The 26923-nt window shown below is 50.0% G+C and overlaps 9 protein-coding genes across 9 annotated transcripts; 5 read left to right on the forward strand and 4 right to left on the reverse strand.

The window, feature by feature from the left end:
* Positions 1-1303: 1303 nt before the first annotated feature.
* HO173_006349 (uncharacterized protein) lies at positions 1304-2149 on the forward strand (the record flags this gene model as incomplete). The annotated part of the gene is made up of 3 exons (XM_037308260.1): positions 1304-1519; positions 1687-1759; positions 1869-2149. The coding sequence occupies 3 exons, from the start codon at positions 1304-1306 to the stop codon at positions 2147-2149; spliced, it is 570 nt and encodes a 189-aa protein (XP_037165034.1).
* Positions 2150-2203: 54 nt separating this feature from the next.
* Positions 2204-3076, forward strand: HO173_006350 (uncharacterized protein; the record flags this gene model as incomplete). The annotated part of the gene is made up of 3 exons (XM_037308261.1): positions 2204-2640; positions 2912-2944; positions 2998-3076. 3 exons carry the CDS (start codon positions 2204-2206, stop codon positions 3074-3076), a joined length of 549 nt encoding a protein of 182 aa, XP_037165035.1.
* A 194-nt stretch (positions 3077-3270) lies between these two features.
* On the reverse strand, positions 3271-10076 carry HO173_006351 (uncharacterized protein; the record flags this gene model as incomplete). The annotated part of the gene is made up of 3 exons (XM_037308262.1): positions 3271-9224; positions 9275-9414; positions 9466-10076. 3 exons carry the CDS (start codon positions 10074-10076, stop codon positions 3271-3273), a joined length of 6705 nt encoding a protein of 2234 aa, XP_037165036.1.
* Positions 10077-10409: 333 nt separating this feature from the next.
* HO173_006352 (uncharacterized protein) lies at positions 10410-10980 on the forward strand (the record flags this gene model as incomplete). Its single annotated transcript, XM_037308263.1, has 2 exons — positions 10410-10725; positions 10775-10980. 2 exons carry the CDS (start codon positions 10410-10412, stop codon positions 10978-10980), a joined length of 522 nt encoding a protein of 173 aa, XP_037165037.1.
* Positions 10981-11158: 178 nt separating this feature from the next.
* HO173_006353 (uncharacterized protein) lies at positions 11159-12867 on the reverse strand (the record flags this gene model as incomplete). Its single annotated transcript, XM_037308264.1, has 2 exons — positions 11159-12670; positions 12724-12867. 2 exons carry the CDS (start codon positions 12865-12867, stop codon positions 11159-11161), a joined length of 1656 nt encoding a protein of 551 aa, XP_037165038.1.
* Positions 12868-13340: 473 nt separating this feature from the next.
* On the forward strand, positions 13341-15135 carry HO173_006354 (uncharacterized protein; the record flags this gene model as incomplete). The annotated part of the gene is made up of 2 exons (XM_037308265.1): positions 13341-13449; positions 13502-15135. The coding sequence occupies 2 exons, from the start codon at positions 13341-13343 to the stop codon at positions 15133-15135; spliced, it is 1743 nt and encodes a 580-aa protein (XP_037165039.1).
* Positions 15136-15267: 132 nt separating this feature from the next.
* On the reverse strand, positions 15268-21366 carry HO173_006355 (uncharacterized protein; the record flags this gene model as incomplete). The annotated part of the gene is made up of 1 exon (XM_037308266.1): positions 15268-21366. The coding sequence occupies one exon, from the start codon at positions 21364-21366 to the stop codon at positions 15268-15270; it is 6099 nt and encodes a 2032-aa protein (XP_037165040.1).
* A 360-nt stretch (positions 21367-21726) lies between these two features.
* HO173_006356 (uncharacterized protein) lies at positions 21727-23785 on the forward strand (the record flags this gene model as incomplete). Its single annotated transcript, XM_037308267.1, has 2 exons — positions 21727-21770; positions 21826-23785. The coding sequence occupies 2 exons, from the start codon at positions 21727-21729 to the stop codon at positions 23783-23785; spliced, it is 2004 nt and encodes a 667-aa protein (XP_037165041.1).
* A 717-nt stretch (positions 23786-24502) lies between these two features.
* Positions 24503-26874, reverse strand: HO173_006357 (uncharacterized protein; the record flags this gene model as incomplete). Its single annotated transcript, XM_037308268.1, has 6 exons — positions 24503-25776; positions 25827-26055; positions 26107-26530; positions 26578-26649; positions 26724-26793; positions 26850-26874. 6 exons carry the CDS (start codon positions 26872-26874, stop codon positions 24503-24505), a joined length of 2094 nt encoding a protein of 697 aa, XP_037165042.1.
* Positions 26875-26923: the final 49 nt, after the last annotated feature.

Genomic DNA, 26923 nt, shown 5'->3' on the forward strand with positions numbered 1-26923 from the left:
TCCACCGTTCCAGCAGCCTCTCGCGCTTTCCCAAAAATAGATTTCTTTTGTTGCCACTTCCGCTTGGTCAGGTTAAATTCGAAAATCGAGATACAAACACCTAACCGTTCAAGCTCAAGCACAATCATCTCGACATCAAACGACCTTCACTCACCAAGAAAACTACTCTCTGATTGCGCGAGCTGGAAATTGATTTTTTAATTCCCATGTTGTCACGATAATGGGGTGGGGGCGAATTCATGTGCAAATCTTTGAGGTGGGCTTGTCATCATTCACAGAATCCACAAACAGAATGTCCAGGCTGAGCAAGAACAGGCATGGCTGACCACTCGAGTATGATTCTATGCCGATATTGGATCTACTATCGCTGATGATGCTAGCTACTCGCAAGCCCCACATTCCACCGAGCGGTCCAGAATGTACATAGAAAAATCCGTCACCTGCGACAAGGGCCTGACCTGGAAGAGATGGGCGGTACCAAAATAGATCGAGTGGATAGTGAGTGGAACCGAGAAGAAGGATCGCGCAAGGCTGACTGTCGGCTTCGTTGCAGAGCCAACCAAGAATTTCCTCGACCATTATGTTGAAGAGATCAAGGAGCAGTTTCGATCCCAGAGAAAATGACTGGATGAATCAGACTTTATCACGAATAATGCGATGTGGATGCCATACGTTGGGAGGCTTAGGGAAGATGCAATGGGGAACGTTCGATTTACTGGTCATTACACAAAGTCATTACACAAAGCATTCCACTATAAAATCTTCCCCTCGTCTTCCTTTAGGCTGAAGCCTCTACCACGGACAAGAAATTGGGCTTCTCGACGATATTCCATGTCATTTGGCTCTCATTCCGTCCGCAGATAAATCCACACAGAACCCGCGATCTAGGTTCCAACACCGCGAGACCTACCTACGTATTCCAATCTGAAGTGTACATACGCCTCTGTCAGCGTCTCCGGCCCCGCCTCTGTCTCTCTTTTTTGCTTTCACTTTCCCAGAGATGCCTGCCTCATCCAATACATGTACGCTGAGCTGCAACGCATCAATTGGCAAGAGAAATGGAAGGGGAAAAGCTCCGTCTGGGCGTTTGATTATTGGCGGAGGCCTATCGGATGTTCGCTTTCATGGCGAGGATTTGACTTCGTCATAATTACATTGTAATGCGAAAGCTTCACCGTGATCGTTTCCTCGTGTCTTCATTTATATCAATGAAAACAAAGCATGCGTACAGTCTTTTCCACTTTACAATAATTCCCCCTCATCATCTACAATCCATACCTAAATCACTTAAGTCATATACAACATGTCTTCTGCAATTGTTACTGGTACCACAGGTTCGCCCCTCCTGACTAGCAAGTCGTTGGTATCTCTTCCCAAGCCTGTACTCGTATCATCTCGTACACCAGGTATCCTGGGCCGTGAAATCATTCACGCCCTCGGCAAAGACCCTAAACAATGGCGAACCGTACACGCCTTGTCAAGGAGTCAGAAGGAGACATACCAATCGAACTTGAAGCACGTAAGGCGCTTTTCCGAATTATCTCTTCCTGTTCGAGACTGCTTCTTGAGTCGCGAGACACGTTGGGGGGACAAGTAGCCCAATCTAGCACCCTTTCTACTCCACAAACATGTCTTATTACTCAAATCCTTATCAACGAATGGGATGTTGACTCCGAAATGTACTAGGATACTGTTGATCTAACACTGGATGCTAGAGTAATGGCAAAACAACTTGAGGGCGTCGAGGCAGAGCACCTTTGTACGTGTTTCCCCAGTCCGATTTCCTCTTCTGGACAAATCCGGATTCTTGAAACGTGTCTTGGAAGTGTTCATTCTCAAAACTTGTTTCAAGGCTCATTGCAATCCAGTCTTCGCTGCCTACTTACAGAAAGACTCCGATGAGGAGAGCTGGAACGTCAACGGCGCAATGTCAGCGAACTTCCTCAACGCCCTCGACATCACTGGCGCATCCAAGAAGCTCAAACCTGTCATTGTCACAACAGGCGCAAAGCATTACGGTGTACATCTCGGCTGCCCAAAACAGCCCATGGAAGAATCGGACCGATGGATCGAAGGCGAAGGGCGCCCCTCGAACTTTTACTACCATCAAAAGCGTATCCTCTCCAAGAAAGCAAAGAAATCCAACTAGGACTAGGTCGTTACCTACCCCAACGATGTCATCGGCGTTGCACAAGGCAATTTCATGAATCGCGCCACGGCCTCAGGCCTCTACGCGGCTATCTCAAAGGAGCTCGACGGCAACCTCATGTTTCCCGGTAGCGAGACATTCTACATCCTCCTCGACAGCTTCACGTACTCCCGCCTGCACGGACAATTCAGCCTCTGGGCGGCCATGGAACCCAAGTGCGGCAACCAGGCTTTCAACGTGGTCAACGGGGACACCGAATCCTGGCAACACATGTGGCCTAAGCTCGCGAAGCCCTTCCGCTGCCATATCCCCTGCAACCAATTCACAGTCGATGTGGGCAAGGATACAGACAGCGTGATGTTGCTGGCGGAGAAACCTCCAACGGCCGAAAGGGATACGGAGAGGGACTTGGAGGGGAATTTCACGCAAGGTAAAATGGAGCAGAAGATCGACTCGATAAAATGGAGTCAGCGTGAGGATGTCAAGAAGGCGTAAGTGCACATTCCTACCCGGTTCACTTCCAATCAAAACTGTGTTTGGGTCCTAATATATGTATCCCGAGCGAGCAAAAGGCTCAGACTGCTAGGCAGACCTGTTTCAGATCCTCGGGGGTTTTTTTTGTCTCAGAGGCATGCAGACTTCGATATATGCAGGTGGGAGAAGCTACAAGCGAGAGAAGGGCTGGAGAAGGATGCGTTCGGGAAGGCTAGCTGGGGGTTCCTGGGATTTGTGCTGGGGAGGAATTTACGACGTTGTTATTAGCATGAGTAAGGCGAGGAAGTATGGATGGACGGGGTAAGTTTATTCTTATCAACGGGGCTCGGACTGTTGACTCACCGCTTGTGCAGATATGTTGACTCTTGGATGCGCTCTCCGAGTGCTTTGACGAAATGGAACGGGAGAAGATCCTGCCTCCTACGGAGTTGAATTCGACAAAGAAAACGAGAAAAATAGCACCAACAATGGAATAGCTCATCCAGATCTTTCAGATGACTGCTTAAGCAATGATCCGACTCCTGGAATGCTAATCGCTAATTGCTCACAATGACATCTTACTCCAAATCCGCAATGGTATCAGCTACAATGTACGTAAAGCAACCATCATCCCTTAGACGCCAATTTCAAAGCTTCGCTAGAACATTTCCCATCACTCCCTCCAACATCTTCAATTTGTAGATCTTGCTCACACTCTCGAGCACCCTCAGCTTGCCAACAACATCGTCCTTATCCACAGTACCCACCCAGCCCCCACTGCACCCACAATGTTCCATGAAATCATTCACCCTGATCTTTTTACACTTCCCGCATTTCAGGTCCTGGGTTTGCCATTCTACAAGTACCTTTTGGACCCGCCCGATCAAGCGCTCTTCGATAGCCAGTCGATCATACTGATGCCCGCAAGTCGTGCAGGCCCATGCTCTTGCTGCTGGCTCGGAGTCGTTAGTCGCAGTTTCCGGCAATATGTCCTCGTCTCGACATAAGTCCAGATCGCGCGCCATGGTACAGTGCTCGCAGATGAGCTGCTCCAATTTGAGGCTGGAGCTCGGATTTTCGAAGCGAGCCTGAGCGCTGAATTCTTTGATCTCGAAGAATGCAAGAAGCTCCTTGCGAAGGTAGCGTACTTCGAGATTGATGCTTTTGTCGAGCGAAAAGACGTGCACGATGGATCTGACGAGTTGTAGGACTGGATGAGTATTTTTGAAGTTGAGATGGGAGCCAGGGAGGGTGGGAAAGTTGTGATCTGAAGCAAGGTCCGGGTGAGCGAGCTCTGAACGATAGCGAGCGATCAGGGCGATAATCTGGCGCTTCAGGGGTTTTGAAATGGCTTTTGTGAAAATATCTTTGCTTTTCGCATCGTCATCGGCACCAAGTTGGCGGACTGGGAGCTGAGTCGGTCGAGCGGTGGAAACTGAACCGTCATCGCCAACGGGTGTCTGACAAGGCCGTTTGATTTGGTGCATCAAATCGATGAGATCGACGACCCAGTCGTGGAAGATTGACTGATATTGGAGGGGGAGGAAAGTGTTTAGCTGCCAGTGCATGATCGTGTCAAGGGTCTGCACTTCTGCTTCGACGACCTTTTGACATGCTTTGCCGCCATAGTTGAATTCGTCGTACCAGACAAGGTAATCCCAGTACTCTTTGATATCCAAATCAAGGAAATGGAACAGTGGCTTTGCTTTAATTGACTTGAGGATATACTGGCTGTACGCGTAGGCGTTGCCAACCTCTGCTTTCGTGGTTTGGAGGAGAAGACGATTTGCATTGGCAAAGACAATGTGGGATCCGACGCGCTTAAAGTCCGTCATCAACTGCTGGAAAGCTTTCCTAGACATCATTTGCACGTAGTAGTGCAATGAGCGATCGTAGAGAAATGAGTCAGGGTTCTCGACCCAACGCACAAGATGCTGCACCATGATGTCGGCCATTGGACTGCCTTTGCAGGCTTCCGTCCACCAGGCTTTTACCATCTCTCGAAGGACAGTGACGCCGGCAGATGCAAAGGCATTATCGGAGTAGAGAACACCCGTTCCATTGTTGGCGTCTTCTTCACTTGGCGCAGCTGGATTGAACGCAACCGAATCGCTACCCTCAAGCTCATTGATGAGAGACGACGTTAGAATCGTATTGATCGCGAGGTTCCGAACGTCCAGCTCTATGCAGACGGACGAGTATGTGCCAGGGTTGTTAACAGCAGGCATACTGACAGTCTCCATGGGCGTCAGTATATCGTCTTTCTCGTAACCAGCATGGTCTGGTAGGGGACCACCGGACCACCACAGAACCACGTTGCTTTTCTGTAGCCGTCTCGCATAAGCGACATCGATCAGGAACCGGGGATCATCCCTTTCCAGATTGCAGAGGGGAATATCCCCATACCTTGCCAGTTCAACGAGATGGCTGATCCATGAACCTAAAGCAAGGTAGTGAGTCACCAGGCGCTTGACAACGAACCCCTGCCAGCCAAGTTGAGGGAGATTACTGTCCGAAGTTTCGACTTTCAACGGAAGGACTGGCAGATCATTGAGCGACGGAATGTCATTCAGCAGCAGACGTCTCTGTGGAGACTGAATAACTAGAAGCGTTGGCTTGCTCTCGTCACCCTTCATCTTCTTGACAATGTCACCGACATCAAGGTGTAGCTTTCTCTTCGTTCTGACTTGTGTGGTCTTGAACCGAATTTGTCCTTGATATTCGAAGATGTTTTGCCAGGGCTCACCTCCATTGTCATTAAGTCGCCTGGCTAGTAGTTCAGAATAGACCTTTTCAGCATTAGGCAATCCTTGGGTGTCTTTTGAGCGGTCAAAAACGATGATGTGCGCTTCATCCTTTATCGTTGAAAACAGCGCAAAAATCTGACGATCACCAGCTTCAAGGTGGTAAAGGTAGATGAAAGCCATTTCCGTCTCAAGAAGGTAAGGCTGCTTTGCTGGAGTGCGTCGTAAGGCCGGGAGATCGAAGCCATGCTCAAGACCTCGACCTAAGACTCCTTTCTGGCTCTCGTCGAAAGTGCATAGACTTCCCAGCTCGAGCACAGCCCTCATAGCAAGAGGCACTTGCTTCTCGTAGACGCCTTCGACGCTTGGGTGGTTGAACAAGGTGGCAAGTTTCTGGTCTTCTCTGACGTAGACTTCTTCGGACATCACAAGCTTGAAAAGATGGACCGAGTGATGTCCGTTTGGCAGCGTGTGGGTGACCTTTTCGACAACGCAGCCTTCCACATCAACATCGGGCAACTCATTTCCCTTGAGGTTCAAGAACAGTTGTCTGGGTACTTTCACTGTGAGGGGATGCACCTTCTTGTCAATCAGAACAAAAGCTCGAATTTGTCCTGGCGTCTCCGAGTCTCGCAGCTGCAATACCTGCCAAGTATTGATGAACAACAATTCTGCCTGGTTCTGAAAGAGACTTCCGAGGGTGTCTGCTGCAGCATTACTCCGTTCGCCAAAGAGCTGGCGTCGACGTATGCGAGCTTGCTTCTGAATCTTCCATTTTTTCTTTTGATACCGAAGAAAACCTTCGTAGTCTTCGGTCATTGATGGCATCTTTGAAGGAAGACTGGCATAGGGGTCTGCGTTCGCTACAGTTGCTGGCTCTGGAGCTTTCCTTTTCTGCACCATTCGGGTGACCTCGCCCGTCTTAGCATTCGAAAGCTGGGATGATCCAAAATCCTCCACGTCAGTAGGTAGTCGGTGATCCAGAGTGTTCATAGATATCTCAGACAGCGGTGCCTTGTCGAAGAGGTCGGTCATCTTCTTCTGCTTGAACCTGTCGTCCTTGACATTGATCCTACGTTGTAGCCAATCCGGATGCGCAACCCGTGGAACTGGGTTGCGAACTTTCTGCAAAGCGGCAGGGATGGTAATGAGCTTCTGAATCACGCCACTCAAACGTTCGGTGTAGTAGTCCCAATCAATGAGGGCTCGGGGGTTCATGTCGCTTGGGTCTTCTCGCATCCACTTCCGCAAGAAATAGCGTTTGACTTGATCGTCGGCCGAGAAAATAGCTACTGGTATCGCTCTCTCGGTCACTGGCGCGTTTTTGGGCTTGGCCGAGATGATGTACTTGCAGTTCAGACCCTTGTCTTTGACCATCTGCAAGCCCAAAAATTCGGCCAATCTTTTGGCAGTGGTAATTGATGTCGACTTCTGCGCACCATACTCCTCGAGAGCTTTCGACATACTTCTGTTTTCACAGATCAGATCAATCAGCTCTTCGTCAGCGAGTGTCGAACCATGTTGATGCAGAACATCAAGCCACCGGTTGGCCACCTTGGATACTGAGGCGTATGTATCCGCTAACGTATCACCCTCAAGGAAGAATTTGAAAATCTGTGTTTGGAAAATTTTGATAAGCTTGAGCTCTCCTCTCCTCTTGACCTCGAAGCCTTTGAGCTCGGCGAGGCTACCATCATGATTGAATACTGCGTAGCGCTTTTTGAGATTCTTGTCTTCCTCTTTTGAGGTTGGCAATATCATAGCCCGGTATGGCCCATCAACTTCGAAAAAGATGGTGTTGTCACTATGCGTCTCGTATTTGAAAGTCTGAGGATCGATGAGGTCCTGGTACTGGTGATTGGTGAATTTGCCATGGACAAGATGGTTCAGCATAACGCAAGGGTAGGAGATTGGCAGCTTCTTGCCGTTCTTGAGCGTGAAGACGACATTTTCGGGGAAAGTAGCTGGTAGCATGCACCAGATACCATCAGTGTCAAGTTCTAGAGGTCTTCCTATCCGCTCCACCAGTTCTCTTGCCATCTGTATGATGTGGGCTCCAGTCAGGCATGTCACCCCGGCCATTTCCATTGAATACCATCGCGAGCCTTTACGCATAACGTACCCATAAAAACTGTTCAAGATGACCTTGTGAGCCAACTGAAGCGAGTCGTAGAGAACTACCATCTTCTTGGCCTCTTCAACCTCCGCCGCTGACGCTCCTGACGACATCAGCAACTCGGTGTTGTTCTTCCATACCTTTTGCTTGCCCTTGAAGTCATATCGACGGTCTCTGAAGTCTTTGACGGTGTCGACGTAGAATGGATTCTCTCGCTGGCAGATGATGGCCTCACGCTCAATGGTCTTCGTCTCGTGGATCTTGTGATAGATCTTCTTGCTGTAGTCCGTAAGTCGCTTTTTCACCATGCCGGCCTGCTCTTCAACGCTCATTTCCTGGAAGGTTCGAGCAGGGCTGTTGGGGTAGCGACCTGGAAAGCGCTCGTTTTCAACTGCATGTCTGACCATGTTGTACTCATTCTTTTGTGCTGGAAGGAATTCGCCTCTCCACGACCATGGCATTCTTCGATCGCAAGTCTTTCCAGGCCGATTGAAGTCACAAGCTGCGCAGTCGGATTCCTCGATCATAGAATCTGGCTGTAGCCGGTTAGTCGTCATGATGTTTGGATACATCGATGCGACATCCAAGTGGTAGATGGACGGTCTTTCATGCCTGTTCGGTGTGACTTTCAGACTCTCCAGCTTTGCAACGACCTCAGCTTTCACCTCAACATAGTTTGTGACATCTTCCAAAGACTTCTTTTCCTCTACCACGATACTGAAATGTAATGCAGCGTCAAGATCTTGTATAAGCTCGTCGACGGCCGTGGTGTCCAATGCAAAGTTCACTGGTATGTCGCTCCTGAATACGCCTGCTTCAATACTCTCCACATGCCCTCCTACATAGGTTTCAGATTCGAGAAGATGACCATCCCAGAAAGTCTCTTTGGGCTCCTTGTGTTTGTTGGGGAGGACAATGCCTTTCTGGTAAGCCTGAACCATAAGAAGCATTTCACACAAAGTTCCCGTGCCTTTGCGCAGGACATCATCCGGATTTAGAGGGATGATATTACATAGCGAGAAGATGAAAGGATGGACATATTTCATGTAGAGATAGTATGTCGCCACTGCATCTGAGACTGAGTATTCGGCCAAGGTCTGTGGCCGCTCACTCGCATATCGGGTCATTAGCTCTGGATCTAGTTCATCGGGATCGTATCCTAGTTTGGCCACTGTCACAGCTTTCAAGCCTCTGCTACCCTGGGGCAGATAGCTATCTCGACTGACCCAAGAAAAACAGTCCATATGGACGCCGTAATCACTATGGTAGACGTCTTCGCTGTTCTTTCGAAATCCAATTTCCTGGTACATGTCGATTCCTAGGACACTAGCTCTGGCTTCAACGAATGGCCAATCAAAGAAGTCACCGTTGTAGGTTGCTATCACCGTTGGACGAGCATCTTTGATGTGTAGAAAGAATCTCTCTATGAGTGCTTTCTCGTCCGGCTCATTGAAAACAAGGAAAGGACCGTCGTACTCCGGCTTTGGAGTATATTCAAAGTCCGCGATGTCTTCCGAGACAATCTCTCGATTGGTGATCAAGAATCCTTGTCCGTCAATCATGTATGAGATCATCATGATTTGGTCTATGACTGCGTCCGGAAATTTTAAGGGCAATTTAGTCGTCTCAATGTCATAGGCGAGGACCACAGGGTCGGCTCTTTGTATTCGCTCTTCAATACAGGTAAGACTTGTAACGCCATGCTTTGCTTCCACGGTGTACCATTTCCCAATTCGAATATCTGGAACAATCAGCACAGCGCGGATATGGCTGACCTCACTAAGCTCCAACCTTTATCAATTGCAACCCGGACATGGTATGGAACGTCAAACTCCCGAATGTCGACAATGTAATCACTTGCGTCCGCTATGCCATTAGTTCGTCTATCATTTTCTCGTTCATCGTCAAAAAGGTCAAATCCAGCATTGGCACTTGGAACGTCAGCACACCAAAGCCTTGACGAGGAAATCTGTGTTCTGTACCTGGCCACCTCAGCATATGTATCCATTGCATTCATGCCGCTCTTGTTTTTCTCTGCAATTGGCATCATGGTCTTTCTCACACTCAACAGATCGCCGACATTCTCGAACGCCAGTTGCAAGAACATCCTTCGATATCCTAACAAATGGTTTGGCATTTGGAGGTCCTCCTTCTCTGTACGCTTGACTCCTTTCACCAAGCCCTCAAACTTCCGTCGGCACCATTCCTCCACCTCAGCTTCCTTGCCCTTTCTCACAGCGATCAGAAAGTATGGATCATATTCTAATGTAGCCTTGAACGTGCCGCCATCCTCTTCCAAGAAGTAATAGTCGACCCCAGCGCGCCCGCCTGGAATTTTCTCATTTTCGATAGTGGTACTGTGCATGTTGCACAGCCATCCTATCTTCTTTCTACCCGAGTCATAGCGCGCAAAACCCATAGACTCGTCAATGATGTGAGCGAGGCGCGTAGCTTGTAGCTTCTCATCTTGGGAGGTTGCTTCGCTCGCACGTAGGGTAAAGGCATCGACTGTTTTGGTCCGACGTGGATTGAATGATGATTTTGCAGAGCGGAAGTTGCTGCCATACCGCCGATCTGGTTTTCTGGAAGGCATCGGAGGGTCAGGGGTAGCTAGCCTGGGGTAATTAGGAAGCTATAGGAGGCATTGGGAAATGGAAGATCAAAGCGTGACCTGGCAATCTTGCGAGCCCATTTCCACCACGAGATTGTGTCAGAAGAACAATAAATCGACTGGTCCTCTCTGTGCAGTGCACGAAGAAAGCACTTTACCCACCAAAGAACGCGTGACGCGTGATTTTGGGTCGGCGCCTCAGGCGCTACTCTAAGATTAGCGGAGTGTTCCGTCATTCAACCGCCGTCCTATACCTAAGCACCCCGACTTCAGGAACATCAAAAAAAGCTCGAGGTTGAACTTTGTTTTCTTAAGATGGCCGCTGATACTCGAGAAGACGCGATCTCCAAGCCACCTGTGCCTTCTAAACCAACGACGTCTCCATCCAAAGGCACTGCCCACGAACCATACGCCGTTCCTGTAGCACCACCTAATGCTAATGCTTTACCTGGAGGTGCTGGTTTGAACACCGCAGGTGGACGAACGAAAGAGGCTGGCTACTTTGACGCCCTGAGAAGCATCCAATTCAGCGACTTCCAGGAAGTACACAAGAAGCCCTGCGTCCGTGATGCGTTATTGACAGGCATTGGTGGCGGGTTTGGAATAGGTGGCGTCCGTGCTGTCTTGGGTGGTACGTTCACCTCTTTACATATTGCCAGACACGACGCTGATCGATGTAGCCTCTGTGTGGACAACATGCAACTCCGCGGTTGGGTCGTTCGTATTCGGGTCGTTCTTGATGTACGAATATTGCCAGAGGAGGAGATACTTAGAGATGCAGGGAATGAAGAGGGCCGTGGAGGTAATCGACCGGAAGCAAGCAGAGAAACAAAAGAAAGCCGAGGAGGCCAGAGCAGCACGGAGGAAGGCCAAGGAAGAGAGCTAGGGTATGTTCTGGCCGGAATATCCGATAATGGTTACCAAAACGCAAGTGTGGTATGGCTGCATTAATTATGGAAACAATTCTTCACAACAGCTTCGAGGTTTAACAGTGAGAAATGGCCATTGTTCTCCCTCAAATGCCACGACCTTCGCTACACATTTCCCATCCAAGCACCAATTGGTCAATGCGGCCGAAGATCCACAACATCGAACTCTAGCCCTTTTGCTTCATAAACATGCCCGGGACGCAATGCATCAGTATAAATATTGCTCTCGGCATGAGGGTGAAACAGCCCCGTTTGCGTGCAATTAAGCACCGTCTTCATCCCAGGAGGATCTGTCAACCGAAACACGCCCCAATCTCCTTTGCTCGGCGCGCACACAATCGCAATACTTTCTGGCATCATCACTTGGTAGCCGCCGTGAGTGTGTAGATCTCTAGAACTCATGAAGCAAGTCTGTGTTGGGTGCGTATGTATCCAGCCAAGTACCATAAGATCTTCTCCGTCAACATAGTCAAAAAGCTGACTTTCATTGATCGTCTCACATGTATCCGACGTGCTTTCCTGATCTGGTATGACGAGCTTAGAGATGAACAATGCGTTCGACACAAGAGTGCCACAAAGGATACCACAAGTTTCTAGATTAGCACGTGTATTTGGTAGGGCGATTGACAGGAAGCGATGACGAAGATCTGGTGGTAGGAAAATGGTGCGAAGTGGCGTGCCACTCTCCAAATATGCAGATGGCTTGAAAGTGAAGGTCGACGGTTTCAAATCTTGCTGTGGCGCTGGGTTTTGATCAAGATTGAATAAAGTGCTAGATGCTGAAAGCGCCTCCTTTTCAGGTCGAAGGGGCAGCGCATTTTGATTTCGGGGTCTATCAGCATCGTAATCCTTGGGCGGCAGTTCTGGCGCCCCAAGGGATGTTGGTGTACTCCGAAGGGAGTAGTCGTCCAAAGAGCTGGATACTTGAGGGGAAGGCTTCCAAGATCCGGAATCGCGGTGTTCAGGTACCGCTGGATAATGGTAGTTTGATTTCTGGCTTTCGAAAGATGGTCGAGAGCTGCCATTCCTGGTTTCTGCGCTTGTTGAGCCGCTCACCTGCAAGCGAACATTTTGCATCTGTCTGCTAAGAGTGTCTTGATCAATGCTTTCGTCATTCTTGGTGAACGCCTCTTCCCAATTTCCCCATACTCCTGCGGTTCGTCTTTCGTGTTCCACCTCCTCAGATATTCCTGCCTGCCTCGTAGCCTTCCTAGCTGTAGCCCGCCGTCTGATCTCCTTATGAGCTAATTTGACAGCCAAATCTCGGTTTTCTCCAGCCGCTAGAGTCTCGGTATCGCTGTCCGCCGGCGGATCGGATATTGGGCGTTGACTTGGGACTTGCTGGTTTGAGAGAGCCTTCTGCTCTCTTGACCGAGAAGCTTCCCTTGCACTCGCAGAAGCTCTCCTAGTATCGCGGTCATGTAGGAGTTGCTCGTATCGCTCGTATCTTTTATTGATACGTGGCTTCAGTACCTCGAGTTTCATGAGACCATGGTCAACGTCCTTGTTCGCCTGCGCCAAAGCAAGGCGATTCTTGCCTTGTCTGGCATCAGGATGTGTCGAAAGGTTACGAATCACCAGTTGGGCATGCCGGAACAATAAGAGATAGGTCTGCTGGTCGTTGCCTTCGTGTTCGTAGATCTCCGCCTGTAAAACAACGGTCAGCGCGGGTTGCAGGCTTTCTATGCAATAGCACGTACCTCTTTCAGCAAGGTCCCGGCGGTTCTTAGCCAGTACTTAAGAGGTATCAAGGGATTGTAGTCAAAGTTCTGAGCTTTCTTGACGATTTGTTCCACGTTTAAAGGCCTGGAAGGACCTGTCTCTTCAATGGTGCGCGGAGCCATCCTTTTTGTTCGGTCCTGTATGGGTTTCAAGTAGCCGTTCTTGATGGGCAAGCATGCAACAATTGACGCCTAGGCACCATGACGATAGAGTGTCAAAAACTTGTCAAAGATTTCAATATACTCATAGTGGTCATCAATATTGCTGCCTAGGGCAGATGATGTGGCTTTTCGAATCCTGCGTCGTTTGAAGACGTAAAAGTGCACTCCACCTTTGGTCGCGGCACGCGTGGCAATAAATTGATTGAGAGAGAGGTTGTGGCGCAAGTAGGAAGTGTACAATTATCTACAACCACATAATAATTGCCAGAAAGCCTCACATTTCGCAATTTTATTCCGTCTGGCGCTTGGTCTTTGGAGAGGTTGTGCATCACTCTTGCACGTATCATTCCTTGATTTCTCCACCCTCTCATCGTGCGTCATGGCGCATTATTGCGCTCCATAAGAGAGAAGTCAAGGACATCTACAAGCGTTCGATGCGTTCTACAGCTTCCCGAATTACCAAATATCCTTTGGTGGACCGAATTGCAGCGGTATCCAATGCCTGGAAATCTCGGACGAACATCGTCAGTCCTGATCTTTGCGGTATGTCTAACTTGACGATCGATGCAGAGACCCTCCTTTCTAACATTATCAGACGATGTCATACAGCGCCTGGCTCCGTCGCTGGCACAGCATATCGGCTGCACCATCATAGATATAAATCCGGGCATAGGTTTGTGGTCTTCCAAGCTCCATGACTACCTTAAACCTCGCAACCACATCCTCATGGAACCCAAGCAGAACGTCTATCTACCTTTCCTCCAGCCACTGCTCGATGCTCCTGGCTCTCGATATCGCCTTAAGGACTGGCTGGACTCAGACCTATGGCAACCCAAAAGATATGTCGAAGAAGGGCTGTTGCATGATGCAGAAGGGTATGGTGGTCCTCCTCCTACGACTGAAGAACCGAACAATTCGATCTTGATAATTGCAAATTTGGCGGGCCAGCGCCAAAAAGTTCCGGGAGAATCAAGGGCTGCCACGTCTGCTCATCTGAAAGCCATTGACTTCTCACGCGCCGTGAGGCACCGATCAGGGTTCCAAACTTATGGGCCAACGCGGATGCTCATGTGGTTATCTGATGAAGACAAGCGTGCCCTTTTGCCGAGGACTGTGGGCTATCGGGGGAAACTCTCAGTATATATGGAGGCCAATTTGGATCTGGAAGAAATAGTAGGGTTTCCACACGCTTCTGGCGCGAAAATACGCCGCGAGGATGCTCTAAATATTGGATCAAGCAAGCAGGTTGCGAAACGGATGCAAGAGAATGACATAAAGATACCCTTACGTCGTCAAACTGGGGCGGGAGACAGGAAATATGACCTCTCGGAGGTATCTCGTTACTGGCATAAAGAATTGCAGGACCTAGAACAGGGTTTTCAAAGAGAATATTTTAGCCAGTATGCGAAGAGACCAGCCGCAGAGCCGATTGACGGACACATGCCTAAGGAAGGGAGCGGAAAGGCGAAGAGTAGGACTTCGGTTACTCTTACTCCTGAATACAAGAGAATGATGACGCTTCGTCATGTCGCCAATGGCCAAAACGTCACAATCGACCGAATCAATACAGTCTTGAAAAAGCAGGAAAAGATAGACAGAATGGACCTTGATCTGCATCGCGAGGATATAAAGGCATTGGAGCAAGAGGAGATTATCAACGCGTTGGACTATAGGATCCAGGATTTCAAGGATGAGCTAGAGGGATTGACTGCGAAACAAAAGAAGACACTTTTCTTCCTCGACGACGACCGAAGAGCATTCGCGATGGACCCTCCGCTACTAATGTGGGACCGGCGCAAAGCTGAGCCCCTCTCAGCTGAAAAGGATGAGTTCTACGCGTCGAAAGAAATTGCTCTTTTAGACTTCCAGCCAAAGACAACCGACAAATTCTCAATGACCTCGGAACAGTCTTACTACTTCGACCTAATCTCGACGTCCCTCCTTGGCCCAAGAGGTCAAGCAACACTCAAGCATCTCAAAACGATAGCACCAGGAGCTTTCGAAGCTCTGGTACCTCAAGTACCAGCCATCCGAGACCCACGAAAAGGAGGCCGATATGATATAGAAAGCGTGCGTGTTCGGGCTGTGACTCCAGAGATGTTCCACGGCCTTGCTGTTGCTTGGGACAATTGGGTGTTCAAGCCTCCAATAGAGGACGTGCTGACTCAGTTTGGTACCAATTATAAGGAGGGGACTGCGTTAAGGAAAGGGGCCATAGCAAGGCTTTGAATCCAACAATTCTTGATACTCTTTCATGTGAAATCGAGCTCGTGAGTTGAACTCATTTCGGGTATATCATGCATCACACCGCTTGAAAATCCACGGCTGGAAGTACTACTTGAGGACGCTGGAGGAATTGAATTACGTCGCCTTCGCTTGCCTCCTTCTCATTGCAAGTCCTGCTCTTAACCTCTCAACAACCTCCTTACCAATCCATCTCCATTCCTCCCCACGCCTGCTCAATCCGTCCGCCCACGCCAACAGTATTCTCAGATTCCAGAGCCTCTCCCTCATCCCGCTTCCCATACAGGCCCTTTCCAGCACCAGCCTGTCATCTATAACAGTCCCTCTCGTACCTCTGTGGACCACACTGCCCGCGTCAGCAGGTAACACAAGTGCTTGCTCCGCTCGGTTAAATTCTGCTAAAGTAGGCAAAGCGAAGATCCATCTGAAAGCCTGTATACCTAGCTGGTGGGTTGACTGTGCGTCGTTGAGTGCCTGCATTGTGGCACTGAAGACTGAAGCGTGGGCATCGTATGCAGCGCAATGGCGCACATATATGCTTTGATGACGTTTGAATGCGTCGTAGTGGATAGAATTTTGTGCAAGGTCGAGAGTAACGGTCCAGTGTTCCTTGTCATTTGTTTGGATTTTGGCAATCGTCTCGATCTCTGGCAGAAGGCATGGTGCATGCATTGCAACTTCCGTGCCAGTGCGAAGGGTAACAATGATGGGCAGTGACACAGGTCGGTGCGTGTCAACATCCCGCAGTATTAAACAGCGGCGCTCGGTGGCCAAAACCCAGAAATGGCGGAAGGCTTGGAGATGCGATTTGTTGTCCAGCACAGCGTTTGGAAAAAGAGGATAGAGAGCACAAAGCAGTGATGCTGTAGCTATGTTAGTAGTGCCAAAGGTATGGGTTCCACCACCCATGAAGAGGATGCCAATAGCGAAGTGTCCTGCGAGGTGGCTGCCAAATGGTGTATCTGCATCGGTCCTGCCGTGAAGAGATCGGAGGCGACGGAAGATATGTACGTCGCCTGTACCGGCCATCACGCAACATGCTGCGAGCACTGCGACATCTTGGCAGTTACGGACAGTGATACGAGCAAGTTTGCCATCGTAACTCAGCGTCGGTAGCTTGCAGATACGCATAAGCTGGTCGATGTAGTGACAAAGCATACTTCGGACTTCTAGAGACCCCGAACCTGCGAATCGAAGACCGATGCTGAGACAAAGACCGGCGACAATGTTGAAGAACGGCATATCTTCGCTGGTAAGAATGCGAATGGTAGTCAGCTTGTGTTTTTGCTGGTATACCAGCGGAAGTTGTTTCTTCATCCATCTGGTCGTAGGTTGTATATCGTCCCACATGATAAGGTGCCGAGCGACTGTCCTCAATAAGAATATATCTGGTCGCACATAATCAAATTGGTGAAGAGTATCAGGTACGTCAACTTTCCGGGCAAGGGCTTCATCGTTGGTCTTCATAAAGATGAGGGCGATGGCGACAGTGGCAGCTGCTGTTGCTTTATCAAGTATATGTACGATGCTGACTTTCCTCGAACCAATGGCAATTACCAACAACCTTTCCGTAATGTGCATATCATGCAACCCTTTTAGATCTTTGCCCCGACCTAGGTTGATGTAGCCCAACGCAAAGCCTGCAGCCAGTCTATAGCCTTCGTCTCGGAGGTTATCAAAAGGATGTGAATTATCTTCCTGGTCGACATTTTCCAATTCCGAAATCATGATTTCACTCATACGACGATGCTGAGAATTGCAGTACAAAAGACCTATGCCCATGATTCCGCTGGTCTGAGTCAACGGAGACAAATTGAGCTCAGCAGCCCCTGGTGGTAGCATTCGAGTCACGTGGACTGAAAGTAAGCGCGTGATAAGAGTATCCATCGTGCCAAGATAGGATGCTGAAAGCCCAAGGAGAAGCCCAATGGAGGTCATCGTATGCTTTGGTGTCAGATACTTGAAAGCGACCCATTTGGCTATGGATTTGAGGTGCCCGTTAAGGCCCAATGCAAGTAGGAATCCTGCGTGCCTGGTCTGGAGGTCACGAGGCTTGTTAAAAAGTATCCACGACGTGTCGATGCCATTAGCGTTCTTTGAGATGCTCAAGCCAGCTTCAACACCGGCGTGAAAGAACGCCCAAGAGGTCTTCTCTTCTGTATAGGTGTTCCGATCCGCTGTGACTGTCGTATCAGAGGGCTTCATGACGCAGCTTAAAGTAAAGCCGTGGATAGGGAATTTCTCGGTGAGAAGAGGTAAGCGAGCGCTATAAAAAAGTAGACCCCGGCCTAGTGATACAGACAGCGTTCGCACTGCTATCACTTTCACTAGCTCTTGTTGGGCTTCTAGCAAATCCGTATCAGACCACTCAGGCTCAGGCGTGCATCGAGCCACAGGGTGCAGGAGCGGATGCACAAGCCTTGCAGCTTCGGCAAAGCGCTGGTCCTCTTTGAACAGTAAGCGAGTGACTGCTTGTCTATCAAGCTCGGCGGAGCCATCAAACGGCCCAACAGTTTCGACTTCAAGTGTTGATTGACAAATGCTATGGACGTCTCTTATCGCGTCATTAGAAGAAGGATTGGCGTATTTTCCGTGTCGCCTCGTTGTGCGTCCCTCGTGCTCGAGCATAGCTACATCTTCCCTACCAACAACCTCAAGGATGTCACTGCCCCATGACGTTGAGGGTTGGCCTTGACAAGTCGAGATCGCTGCACGAAAAGAGACAGCCACGCTTTCTGGAAGGGTTTCTAAAATTGATGGGTTCCACCCCCAGGCCGACATGTTTGCAACTCGGCGTTCAGTTGTCTCTAGTGTGTGTGAGGTAAGGAGATTTTTAATAGCCACTGTTCTTGGAGTGAGCTCCAACAAGAGTTTTGCTGAAGCTTCAGCGGAGCGTTTGCCCGCGACCTCAACTTCTGGCGAGCTTGCCACGTCAAGAAGTGAGATGAAGGGTGCTGTCTCGGCTTTCACGTTCGTCGTCTCGATGAATTGCAGTATCGAATGTGGTAGAAATGGCTCAGGAGGGATTCGCATGCCAGTAATTACAGAATCATCAAAAAGCCAGGCCTCCAGATTAGTGGCCTCCAGCATATAATAAGAGGATTGTTTGAGTCCCCAGTTGTCCCAACCAAGCCAGCTGCCAATCTGTGCAAGGATGGGTGTAAGGTCATGAAGAGCTTCCGAAGCCAAGGTGTCCAATTTGAATTCTTCACGCAGAAGATGAAGGCCGACCAGGATGGAAGCCAGAGCAGTACGGCGAACGTCCGGATCCCTTGATGATGCAGTGGGGAGATAGCCATGTTCACCGTTTGCTATTTGCCCAATGGGCGACTTGATAAAATCCCGAGCGATGGAAATGCAGTGAAGGAGATACGGAGATTTCTTTGGAATAGGTACCGCAGGAGCGACGGAAGGGATGAAAGAGCTTGAAGATTTCGATCTTGTAGGAAGGGATGCATGTAACACGACGCTTTCCTTTGCCGTCCACTCCCAGCCTCCGACCTGCATCCACGCTGGGCAGGTGCTCGAGGGCCCTCCTTCCTGATTTAACATAGCTTCCCAGCTCGCTAGATCGGTGTTCGCTCCGCTACTAGATCTGAGTAGACCACCTTTGCGTCTGTTCTGTCTCGTGGCAGCCTCTGTGTGCCGGTCTCCAATCAAAGCAATTGCCATGGAGAAAAGAAGGACAATCATAGCCGTCCATTCGGTATCGATTTCTTTTTCCGAACGAGACTGTACAAATGATAACGTGTCCCACCAGCCTCGCAGAATGGCCTCTCCGTCTGCATCCGAGGATGGTAGAACCGACTCAGCAACTTTTATCATCTTCTGTACCACTGCGTTGCGTGGTCTGAGTTGTACCTTCAGGCGATGTCTTGTGCCACCGGAGTCCATCACATCCACACGTCCTTGACAACTTGGATGTTGAAGGGCGACCAAGGCTTGTGGTCCCCGGCTAAATCTTCTCTTGAAGCCCCCCTCACGTCTTTGTCTCAAGATGACATCGCTACTTATCTGGTAGGGATTGTGGAGGCAGAGACTGGGAGGGAGTTCAATCTTTCGGAGGCAACTCCATGGAGCTTGCAAGGACAGTACTCCCATGCCATCGCTGCTACTCTCGAGTACCAAAATCCGGGCGCAGGAACCATCATCAATCTTGCAAGCGTCGATAACCCCAGATCGTCTTGTCATGCCACTCACGTGGACTCTATACCCTTGATGGACAATTCTAGCCCCGCCATGTACGTTTTGATGTCTGTTGCTAGTGTAACGTGGATGCACGGTGATTTGTAGGACCAGTAATTCGTGAGACGCTCGGTCAACGAGACAAACAACAATCGCGGCGTCGTCAGTCGCATCCCCAAGGCTAGCATCGGGTGACCTCATTGTTATGATTTCACGTGCAGGACCGCTTGGTTGGGGGCCGGTTTTTTCAAGCCTACGGCCTTCGCTAGGCATACTGTAGATTTTGTGGAAGACGACTTCCTTACGCAAGCCCCGTACGGCTTCCTGCAAGGCTGGATTGTCCAGACTCATGTCATGAAAGTCATCAAGCTCGTGTGCCATGTCATCAAATGGGGGTTCGTGCAGACTGACCGCGTCAAAGCTATTTCTTATTCCATGAAGAGTCTGTGGTCTCGTATCCATGGCTACAGCATCCGGACCAACGCTCAGCCGCGCGCCGTTGGGTCCAAATGAAGCTCCTTTACGTCCACTTTTCCTCCCAGCATGAGCGCCCGCGAGGTCGGTGAATGTTGATCTGTCGTGAGTCGTGGAAAGATCTGCCCTTGCAAGCAATCCACTAACTCGCCTGGAGGACTTGGCCGGCATAGCAGGATCGCCGAAAGCTGAATCCAATAGGTCATTTTGATCACTTATCGAGTATTCTTCCAATGTTGTATCCATGCTAGAATGACGGTAGTTTCTTCCACCACCGAAACTCTCGCGTCCACCAATAGCTCCTCTAGCGATAGGGGTTGAAGTGCCCGTGCCTATTCCAGGCCCATACGAACTTCGGCGACGAGACCTGGCGCCAGTCGCAGTCGGAGTCGGAGTCGGAGTCGGGTTTGGTTGACCACGCAAGGAGCTTGCAGCTCCACGATCGACGTATCTGACGGTCCAGATACTAAGAATGCCAGTCTCGTGATTTTCAGTCACTGCAAGAGCAAGTGGTCCTCTGATCGAGGGATCCGGAGCACGCTGAGACAATTCATCTCGAGACGAAACGTAAAGGAGATTTTCTTCTGATCCGAGGGCCCCAAACGCGGATGTGCTTTGCGAATTTATCTTCCCTGTGCTCTTGACGTTGGGTCCTACGTTTGTGGCCACGGTACCAATTTCGGTAAGAGGATCAGTGAGACAGAACAGTTTTGGAAGCGATATATCTGGAGCCTGAGCTGATCGCTGCAGAAGTCCGTGTAGGAGTGATATGATTGGAGAGTCATGATGTTGTGCTGAGGAAACTTCGGCGAGGGTTTGATATCCTTGTGGTCTTGAAATTGGGCTTGAGAAGGTCGCTTGAGAAAACGCAAAAGAGTTATTTGGCACAGACGGTATTTGAGGAGTTGGCGGTACTGTTTCCTTCTCGGGAATTTTTCTCTGTAGCAGTATGCCATAAATGCAAGGGAAGACAGCATCGACCTCGAACGGTAGATGCACGATATGGCTTGTCTCGGAGAAGAAGAAAACATGGGCTTGAGTTTTCAGCACAATGACGAGGGCTCGACCTTCTAGAAACTGGTCATCCCGTTGGCTACGCGCAGGTAGTTGGTTCTGCACCCTTCCATCTTTTTCGGGACCATCCTTCTGTCCCCTTTTTGGTCCTGATCTCGAGTTTGATGCTCTCTGTGTCCTGACATTGGGCTCGTCATTCACTGTACGCTGTCTCCGGTCATGGTGAGGTGATATATTGGAATCACCGGAAACTTGTAGGTGCTTCAATGTTTGGTTTGGGAACAGTGCAAACACGGCTTGTGTAACTGGCTCGCCCTCGACGTCGAAGCGGAAAACCCGTTGTATTACACCTGCTCTAGACCAGACAACGCAGGATTTCGTAGTCACGAGTTCCTCCTCCTCCACATTGTCTTCGAGGCTCGGACCTTGAAAGGATCGCCATGTAAATGCATCATCCGGTGGGTCCGCTGGAAGAATGTTCTCTGCAATGAGAAATGGAAGTGCTGAAGGCGTGTGGACGCCCAGGGAGGTCACCGAAGCCATGACCAGTTGTGCCCCTCCTCTACCCTGTCATCAATGACGCTATGGCTCCCTGACTTTATTTGTGCTGACATTGTTCGAAAATGTCCAGTCTAGTGTCAATAGTACCGTCGCGTCGCGTCGCGTCACATCGAGTGTGGTGTTGAAACCTATATAAATGTGCTTATTCTCTCAACCGGCGGAGAACTTCCCGCTCCGCAACCAAACCCATCGTCGCTTGCACCACCACGAATATTACCGTTCGTACAAACATAGAGCGTTGATACCTGCTGTGTGGCAATCCTAAAGCTGCTTTGCTTCATGCCTTGTGTCTGAGAATCACATCAATCTACGGCTCAGGGACACTTCAGAGGAGTAGCAGTCATGAGGCCGAACATTCGCGCTCTCGATGGCTTGCTTCATATATGGTAGCATGACATAGCGTGCCCATTATGAGAGACCGCTCGCTAAGGATTCCTCTAGCTACGACCTGCCCCACCGTGTTCATACAGCTAAATCATACCCACTGCCTTCACCCAATGGCTCCACAATTTTTGTTTACGGGCATGAGCAGGGTCTTCGCGTTGTCTGGAGAGGAGGACGAGCTTTCAAGCACCAGCCAATGGCTATGGAGAAGAAGCCCACGTCCAACAACGCAAGTGAGGGTGCAATCATGATTATTGATTCTGATGAAGAGGCGCCTGAGAAATCTGAGCAGCCGCCGTATCATGACAATCCAGATTTCGAAGAAGAGGATGGCGAGTTCGATGTTTCCGAGCCTTATGATCCTGTTGTACAGACGCTGGATCTATCACTTGGTGTTGAGGTTCTACATCTGGATTTCCCTCGTCTGCCGGCAGACGCTCAGAAGTCAAGCCTAGAATCACTACCCATCCTCTTTTCTCAGAAGCTTGTTCTTGCTGTGGCTTGCTCTGATTGTTCGGTCAGAATACTTCTGGTCCCTCTTCTGCCACCCTCTCCACAAAGTATGTATAGACTCGAATTGAGGAATACGGCTTCCAATTTGGTCATTGGAAAAAGCGTATTCGGTGAACAGATGTTCGTGCTTTCGAGCGGTACTACACATCGAAGCATCCCTAAAAGTGTTTCGATAACCATGACATCGACCCCTCCAGAAGATCTGAAAGACGTTGGTATGGCCGAAGATGATACCAGCAGTAAGAAACCGGATCTACGACGTAACGTCTCACGGTCTGCTTCGCGAAGTCGCAGTAGATCTCGACTTGGAGATCATCAATGGGACTTGCTCATTGCATCGCACTCTGCAGACCTCTCAGGCCTACTCCTGATCCACAGGATCCCTATACTTGTGGGGGAAGCGGGCTTATCTCCCGAGTTGCACATTCCATGGCGGACTCAATATCTTGCCTCACCAACCGTATCAGTATATTTCAATTCTGCACTCTATCCGGCATCGCGGCACTCTCAATTACTGATCGCAGAGGCGAAGGGTGTGGTAAGGATACTGGATTGTCTCCCTCAGTCCAAAGCGGCCGAAGGCTCCTGGCGCTTATCCCTTTACACCGACTTTGAGACTTTGCAGGACTCCAAATCAAGGCGTAAGCCCATCTTAGACGCGCAATGGGTCTTGGGGGGCAAAGCCATCCTAGCGCTGCTGGCAGATGGTAAGTGGGGCGTTTGGGATCTCGAAAACGCAGGCCCGAAACCCACAGACGGGACCAATCCTCTTTGGAGCACGTCAGTAGAGCCTCTGACGAAATTCGCGCTTCAGGGTTGGGTTGGCGATCCATTGAAGTCGAGGACGTTGCTCAAGAGCTCGAGCACGAATACAGAAAAGATATCTAAATTAGCTCCCATGACACCTGGTACCCGCAAAATAAGACAGCAAGCATTGTTTACAGAGCCCACACCTCAATCAGACGGGCCTATGCGAGGTGGCCTTTCTGTATCCCCAGTCCACGATGCGTCAGAAACTAGAGCAGATGACGAAGCTGTGCTTGCATGGCACGGAAGTACCGTTGCCGTGATACCCAGCCTCTTCATCCATTGGCAAAACAAAGCCCGAGGATCTGGAAATCTCTTTGGGAGTGGGGCCAAAGGTGAACCAAAGATGGTCTATAACATCCAGCCAGGTGGAGAATCGTGCAAGGAGGCCTCTCTAATGCCATCCTCTCACCGCTTGGGGTCAGCGAAGGACGAAGCAACTCATCCAGACATACTCGTCACGGGAGATCATCGACTTGTGATCGTAACTTCGCCTATTGCAGAGCCACAAATGCCTTTCTCTCCCCCTTCGCCACTTCTCTCATCCACGACCGACCAGCAGCTGCTAACCAGAGGAGACCTTGACGTGAATGGAATGGACCGAATCCTGGCCGGTATGTCAAAGAGTCAAACCACGCCAACCCGCAGCTCCCCGAGTCTGTCTCATACGAATGGCAACATCTTCCTGGTGTCGTAATAATGTTGCAACTGTACAAAACAGCCAGTGTTTCTGTTGTATTTAAAATCACATGGCATAGCGTTTGGATACTCGATTGAATCCCTTGCCATTTTTTCAGTAGCCATCCCATAAATCAAATTTCAACCCCATCATCATCAACACACGCGGGTACAAGGTTGAGCCCTGGGAAGATCCATCCCTCTTGCTCAGTATATCCCGCGATACATCAATAGCGACCTCCATCAGCCGTCCGCAACGGCATCGCACGTATCGGGACGGCTTGAACTGGCTGGTTCCATGCACTTGCTCCTCCGGCTTCTGCCCGGAAACCATGCCCGAGCGCGCCTGCTTGCAGGTTGTTGTGACGAAGGATGTGTTCTAGTGAGACGAGACGGGCTTCGCGAGAGGCTTGTTCGAATCCACGTCTTATTGGAACACAGTGCAAGTGCTACAATTCGGTGCAATTATTCGTCGTGTCACCACAACAAAACCTCATGACGGTTCTAGTATCGACGCCTCATCGCTGGGACGTCAAATGTTGGGTTGTGAACGTTTGCTCAATTCTATATTTTATTGTCCTCGTGAGGTGCAAGTCTAGGTGAGTAGACGATAGCGTCTCTCGTGCCTGTCGTAGGCGAAAGTGAAGAATAATTGCTTCAGGCATTTGGTAGCCAAGGGCTCTGCCGCTTTGATTCAGGATGAAGCGTTAAACATTCCATAGTCAATGTCGAAACCTCAATCATTCCAACCCAAGCCTTCCAGCTCTCTTCTGATTTCATCCTCCGTGTCCATTTTCTTGATCTGAGTCCCCTCCAACTTCTCACCCCCGGCACGCCTCATCTTCAGGTCATCAATGGCCCGCAGCTTCTTCAGCAGAGCCCTGGTTTTCTTGTCTTGCGGTGTCCCTCCGCCACCCGGAGAGGTCACCGAGAGCTCAGGAGCTTCTTGTGGCGCCTTTGCGCTTGTGCCATTGGCAGCTGGGGTCGGAAGTGGTGGCCGTTGAGGTTGCTGTTCAGGCTGCCGTTGTTCTTTCTTGCCTTGCTGCGAGCGTGGCGGAGCGTCCAATTGTCCCTTTGACCGGTTCCTCTCATGACCCTTCTGAACTCTCCTCTCTGGACTTCTACTTGGATTTATCGCTGTAACAGAGGAGACGCCATTTGCTGTTGGCGCAAGCCCAGTGGCTTTGTCAGCAGCGTCCTTCGCCTTCCTTGCTTCCCGCTTCTTCTTATTCTTTGCAGCTGCCTTTGACAGATTCTCGTCGCCCTCTGCAGGTGCTGCCCCAGTCGTAGCTTGATTATCCTCGGCCATGGCCGCTGCGCCTGGAATTTCTCGCTTCCTCGGTTTCCCAAAGCCATTGGCTCCAAGACCCAAAGATAGACTGCCATTGCTAATGTATGCGGCACCACCCTCATCTTCACGCTTGAAAGCTAAAGGTGTGAGCGTACCTCGAGCGCCAGGTGGTCGGTAAGCACCAGCCGGCTTCGATGGTGTCTTGACAGTGCCCAAGTATGCTAAAGCAGAGGCATGCGGTGTAGGCATAGGATGAAGAGGATTTTCCAGGGGATGTGACTTTGGAGACTGCGGACGCCAGGTGACATGGTAAAGCTCTTGCAATTCCTCATTATACATCAACCCTCCCCCAACATGCCATATCCTCACACCATTATCGACCCGTAGCCTCGGGCTTGTAGTCGCAGTAAGTATGTGCTTTCCGTCAGGACTCCACTCGCATACACTGGCATTGCTAGCTTCGATAGTGCAGATCTTTTGATAGTCATTTTCCATATCATAAATGTCCATTTGGCCCGCCAAGTTGCCGAAGCCAGCAACTAGTACGAAATTCCCGTGTGGAGAGAAGAGAATTGTGTTCCGAGGACCAAGAGCGAAGTCGTGAGTGGCGTTGGCTTTGGTATTGAAAATTGTGGTCTTAGCTGGCATATAGCCGTATACCACGCCAAATTCTTTCGAGTTCGGCGACCATGTAACGTCATGGATTGGGCCATCCTTGTCTGCGGTGGGTTAGTGTTTTTCTTCTAGCAACCTCAACGAAAGACAGTACCTAGATCTATCCTGGAATCAAAGCCGCCATTGGCGCTCAGGAGATACAAAGTTGTTTCCCCGTAGTAACTCTTGCCTGACTTGTCGACTTCGGTCTGAGCTAACACGATGAGGCTGGTTCCTTGGTCGTTCCATTTGAGCTGAACCTTATCTCCCTTGAAGAAATTCTTTTGAGAAACCGGAGCCTCAAAGTTTGGTACGTTGAACACCTTTACCGCGGCAGGTTGACCCTAGGGTCGCGGTTAGGATTCAATCAGTGCTTGGGCTGGGATCCTGCTTACCTTGCGTTCCGGGATGAATACAGCGATCGAATGGTTCTCACCAGGCGACACAGCAAATTCTGTGACTCCTTCAACCCGCAGCTTGTTCCACACAGTCGCAAGGTCTCCACTTTGATAGAATTGAACCTCATTTGTGACTACGCGCGCACAGTACTGTTCGTCATACGTATACTGGAGGTTCCACCCAGTCTGTGACTTCTGCACAAAACGCCCGACGATATTATGCTCGTCTTCCCCTAGATCCGGCCCTCCCTCGACCACTTTCCATACCTTCAAGTTCTTGACAGCATCACCATTATCGTCCTTTGAGGGTCTTTGCCAAGTAATGATGAAGGTGCCGAGAGGGGAAAACCCTAGCTCGTAGACATTTTGGGCTGGCAAGGACGTGATTACGTGCCCGATAGAAGCGTCGACGACGGTCACTCTGCCGATGCTCAGTACAAGCCCTTCAGTCCCCTCGCCAATTCTTACCTCTCAGGTGATGCCCAAGCAAAGTATCGTCCGCAAGGCGAATAGACACAACATCTGAGATTTCCGTCCGGCCTAGTGACTGGAGGGTCAATCAAAAATTGCCGGATGCAACAAATTGGCGATGGAGTGTTTGACAGAGCACGAACCTTTCGAATCCACGTAACGAGTCATAGACTGGGGCAGCCTCGATAACACCAATGCCTTTGAGCGTTCGATCTAAATGATTACAATTCAGCAGTCAATGAACAATCTTTCCCGGTCGCTAGACTTACAAGCAAATTGCGTGGGGACGGCCATGACTAGTGAAAGTCACAGGTAGTCTTCTGCTGCAGCAAGTACTTCTTGA

This window comes from Letharia columbiana (assembly GCF_014066305.1).
Source record: "Letharia columbiana isolate WasteWater2 chromosome Unknown Sc0000018_s1, whole genome shotgun sequence".
NCBI classification, from domain to species: Eukaryota; Fungi; Ascomycota; class Lecanoromycetes; order Lecanorales; family Parmeliaceae; genus Letharia; species Letharia columbiana.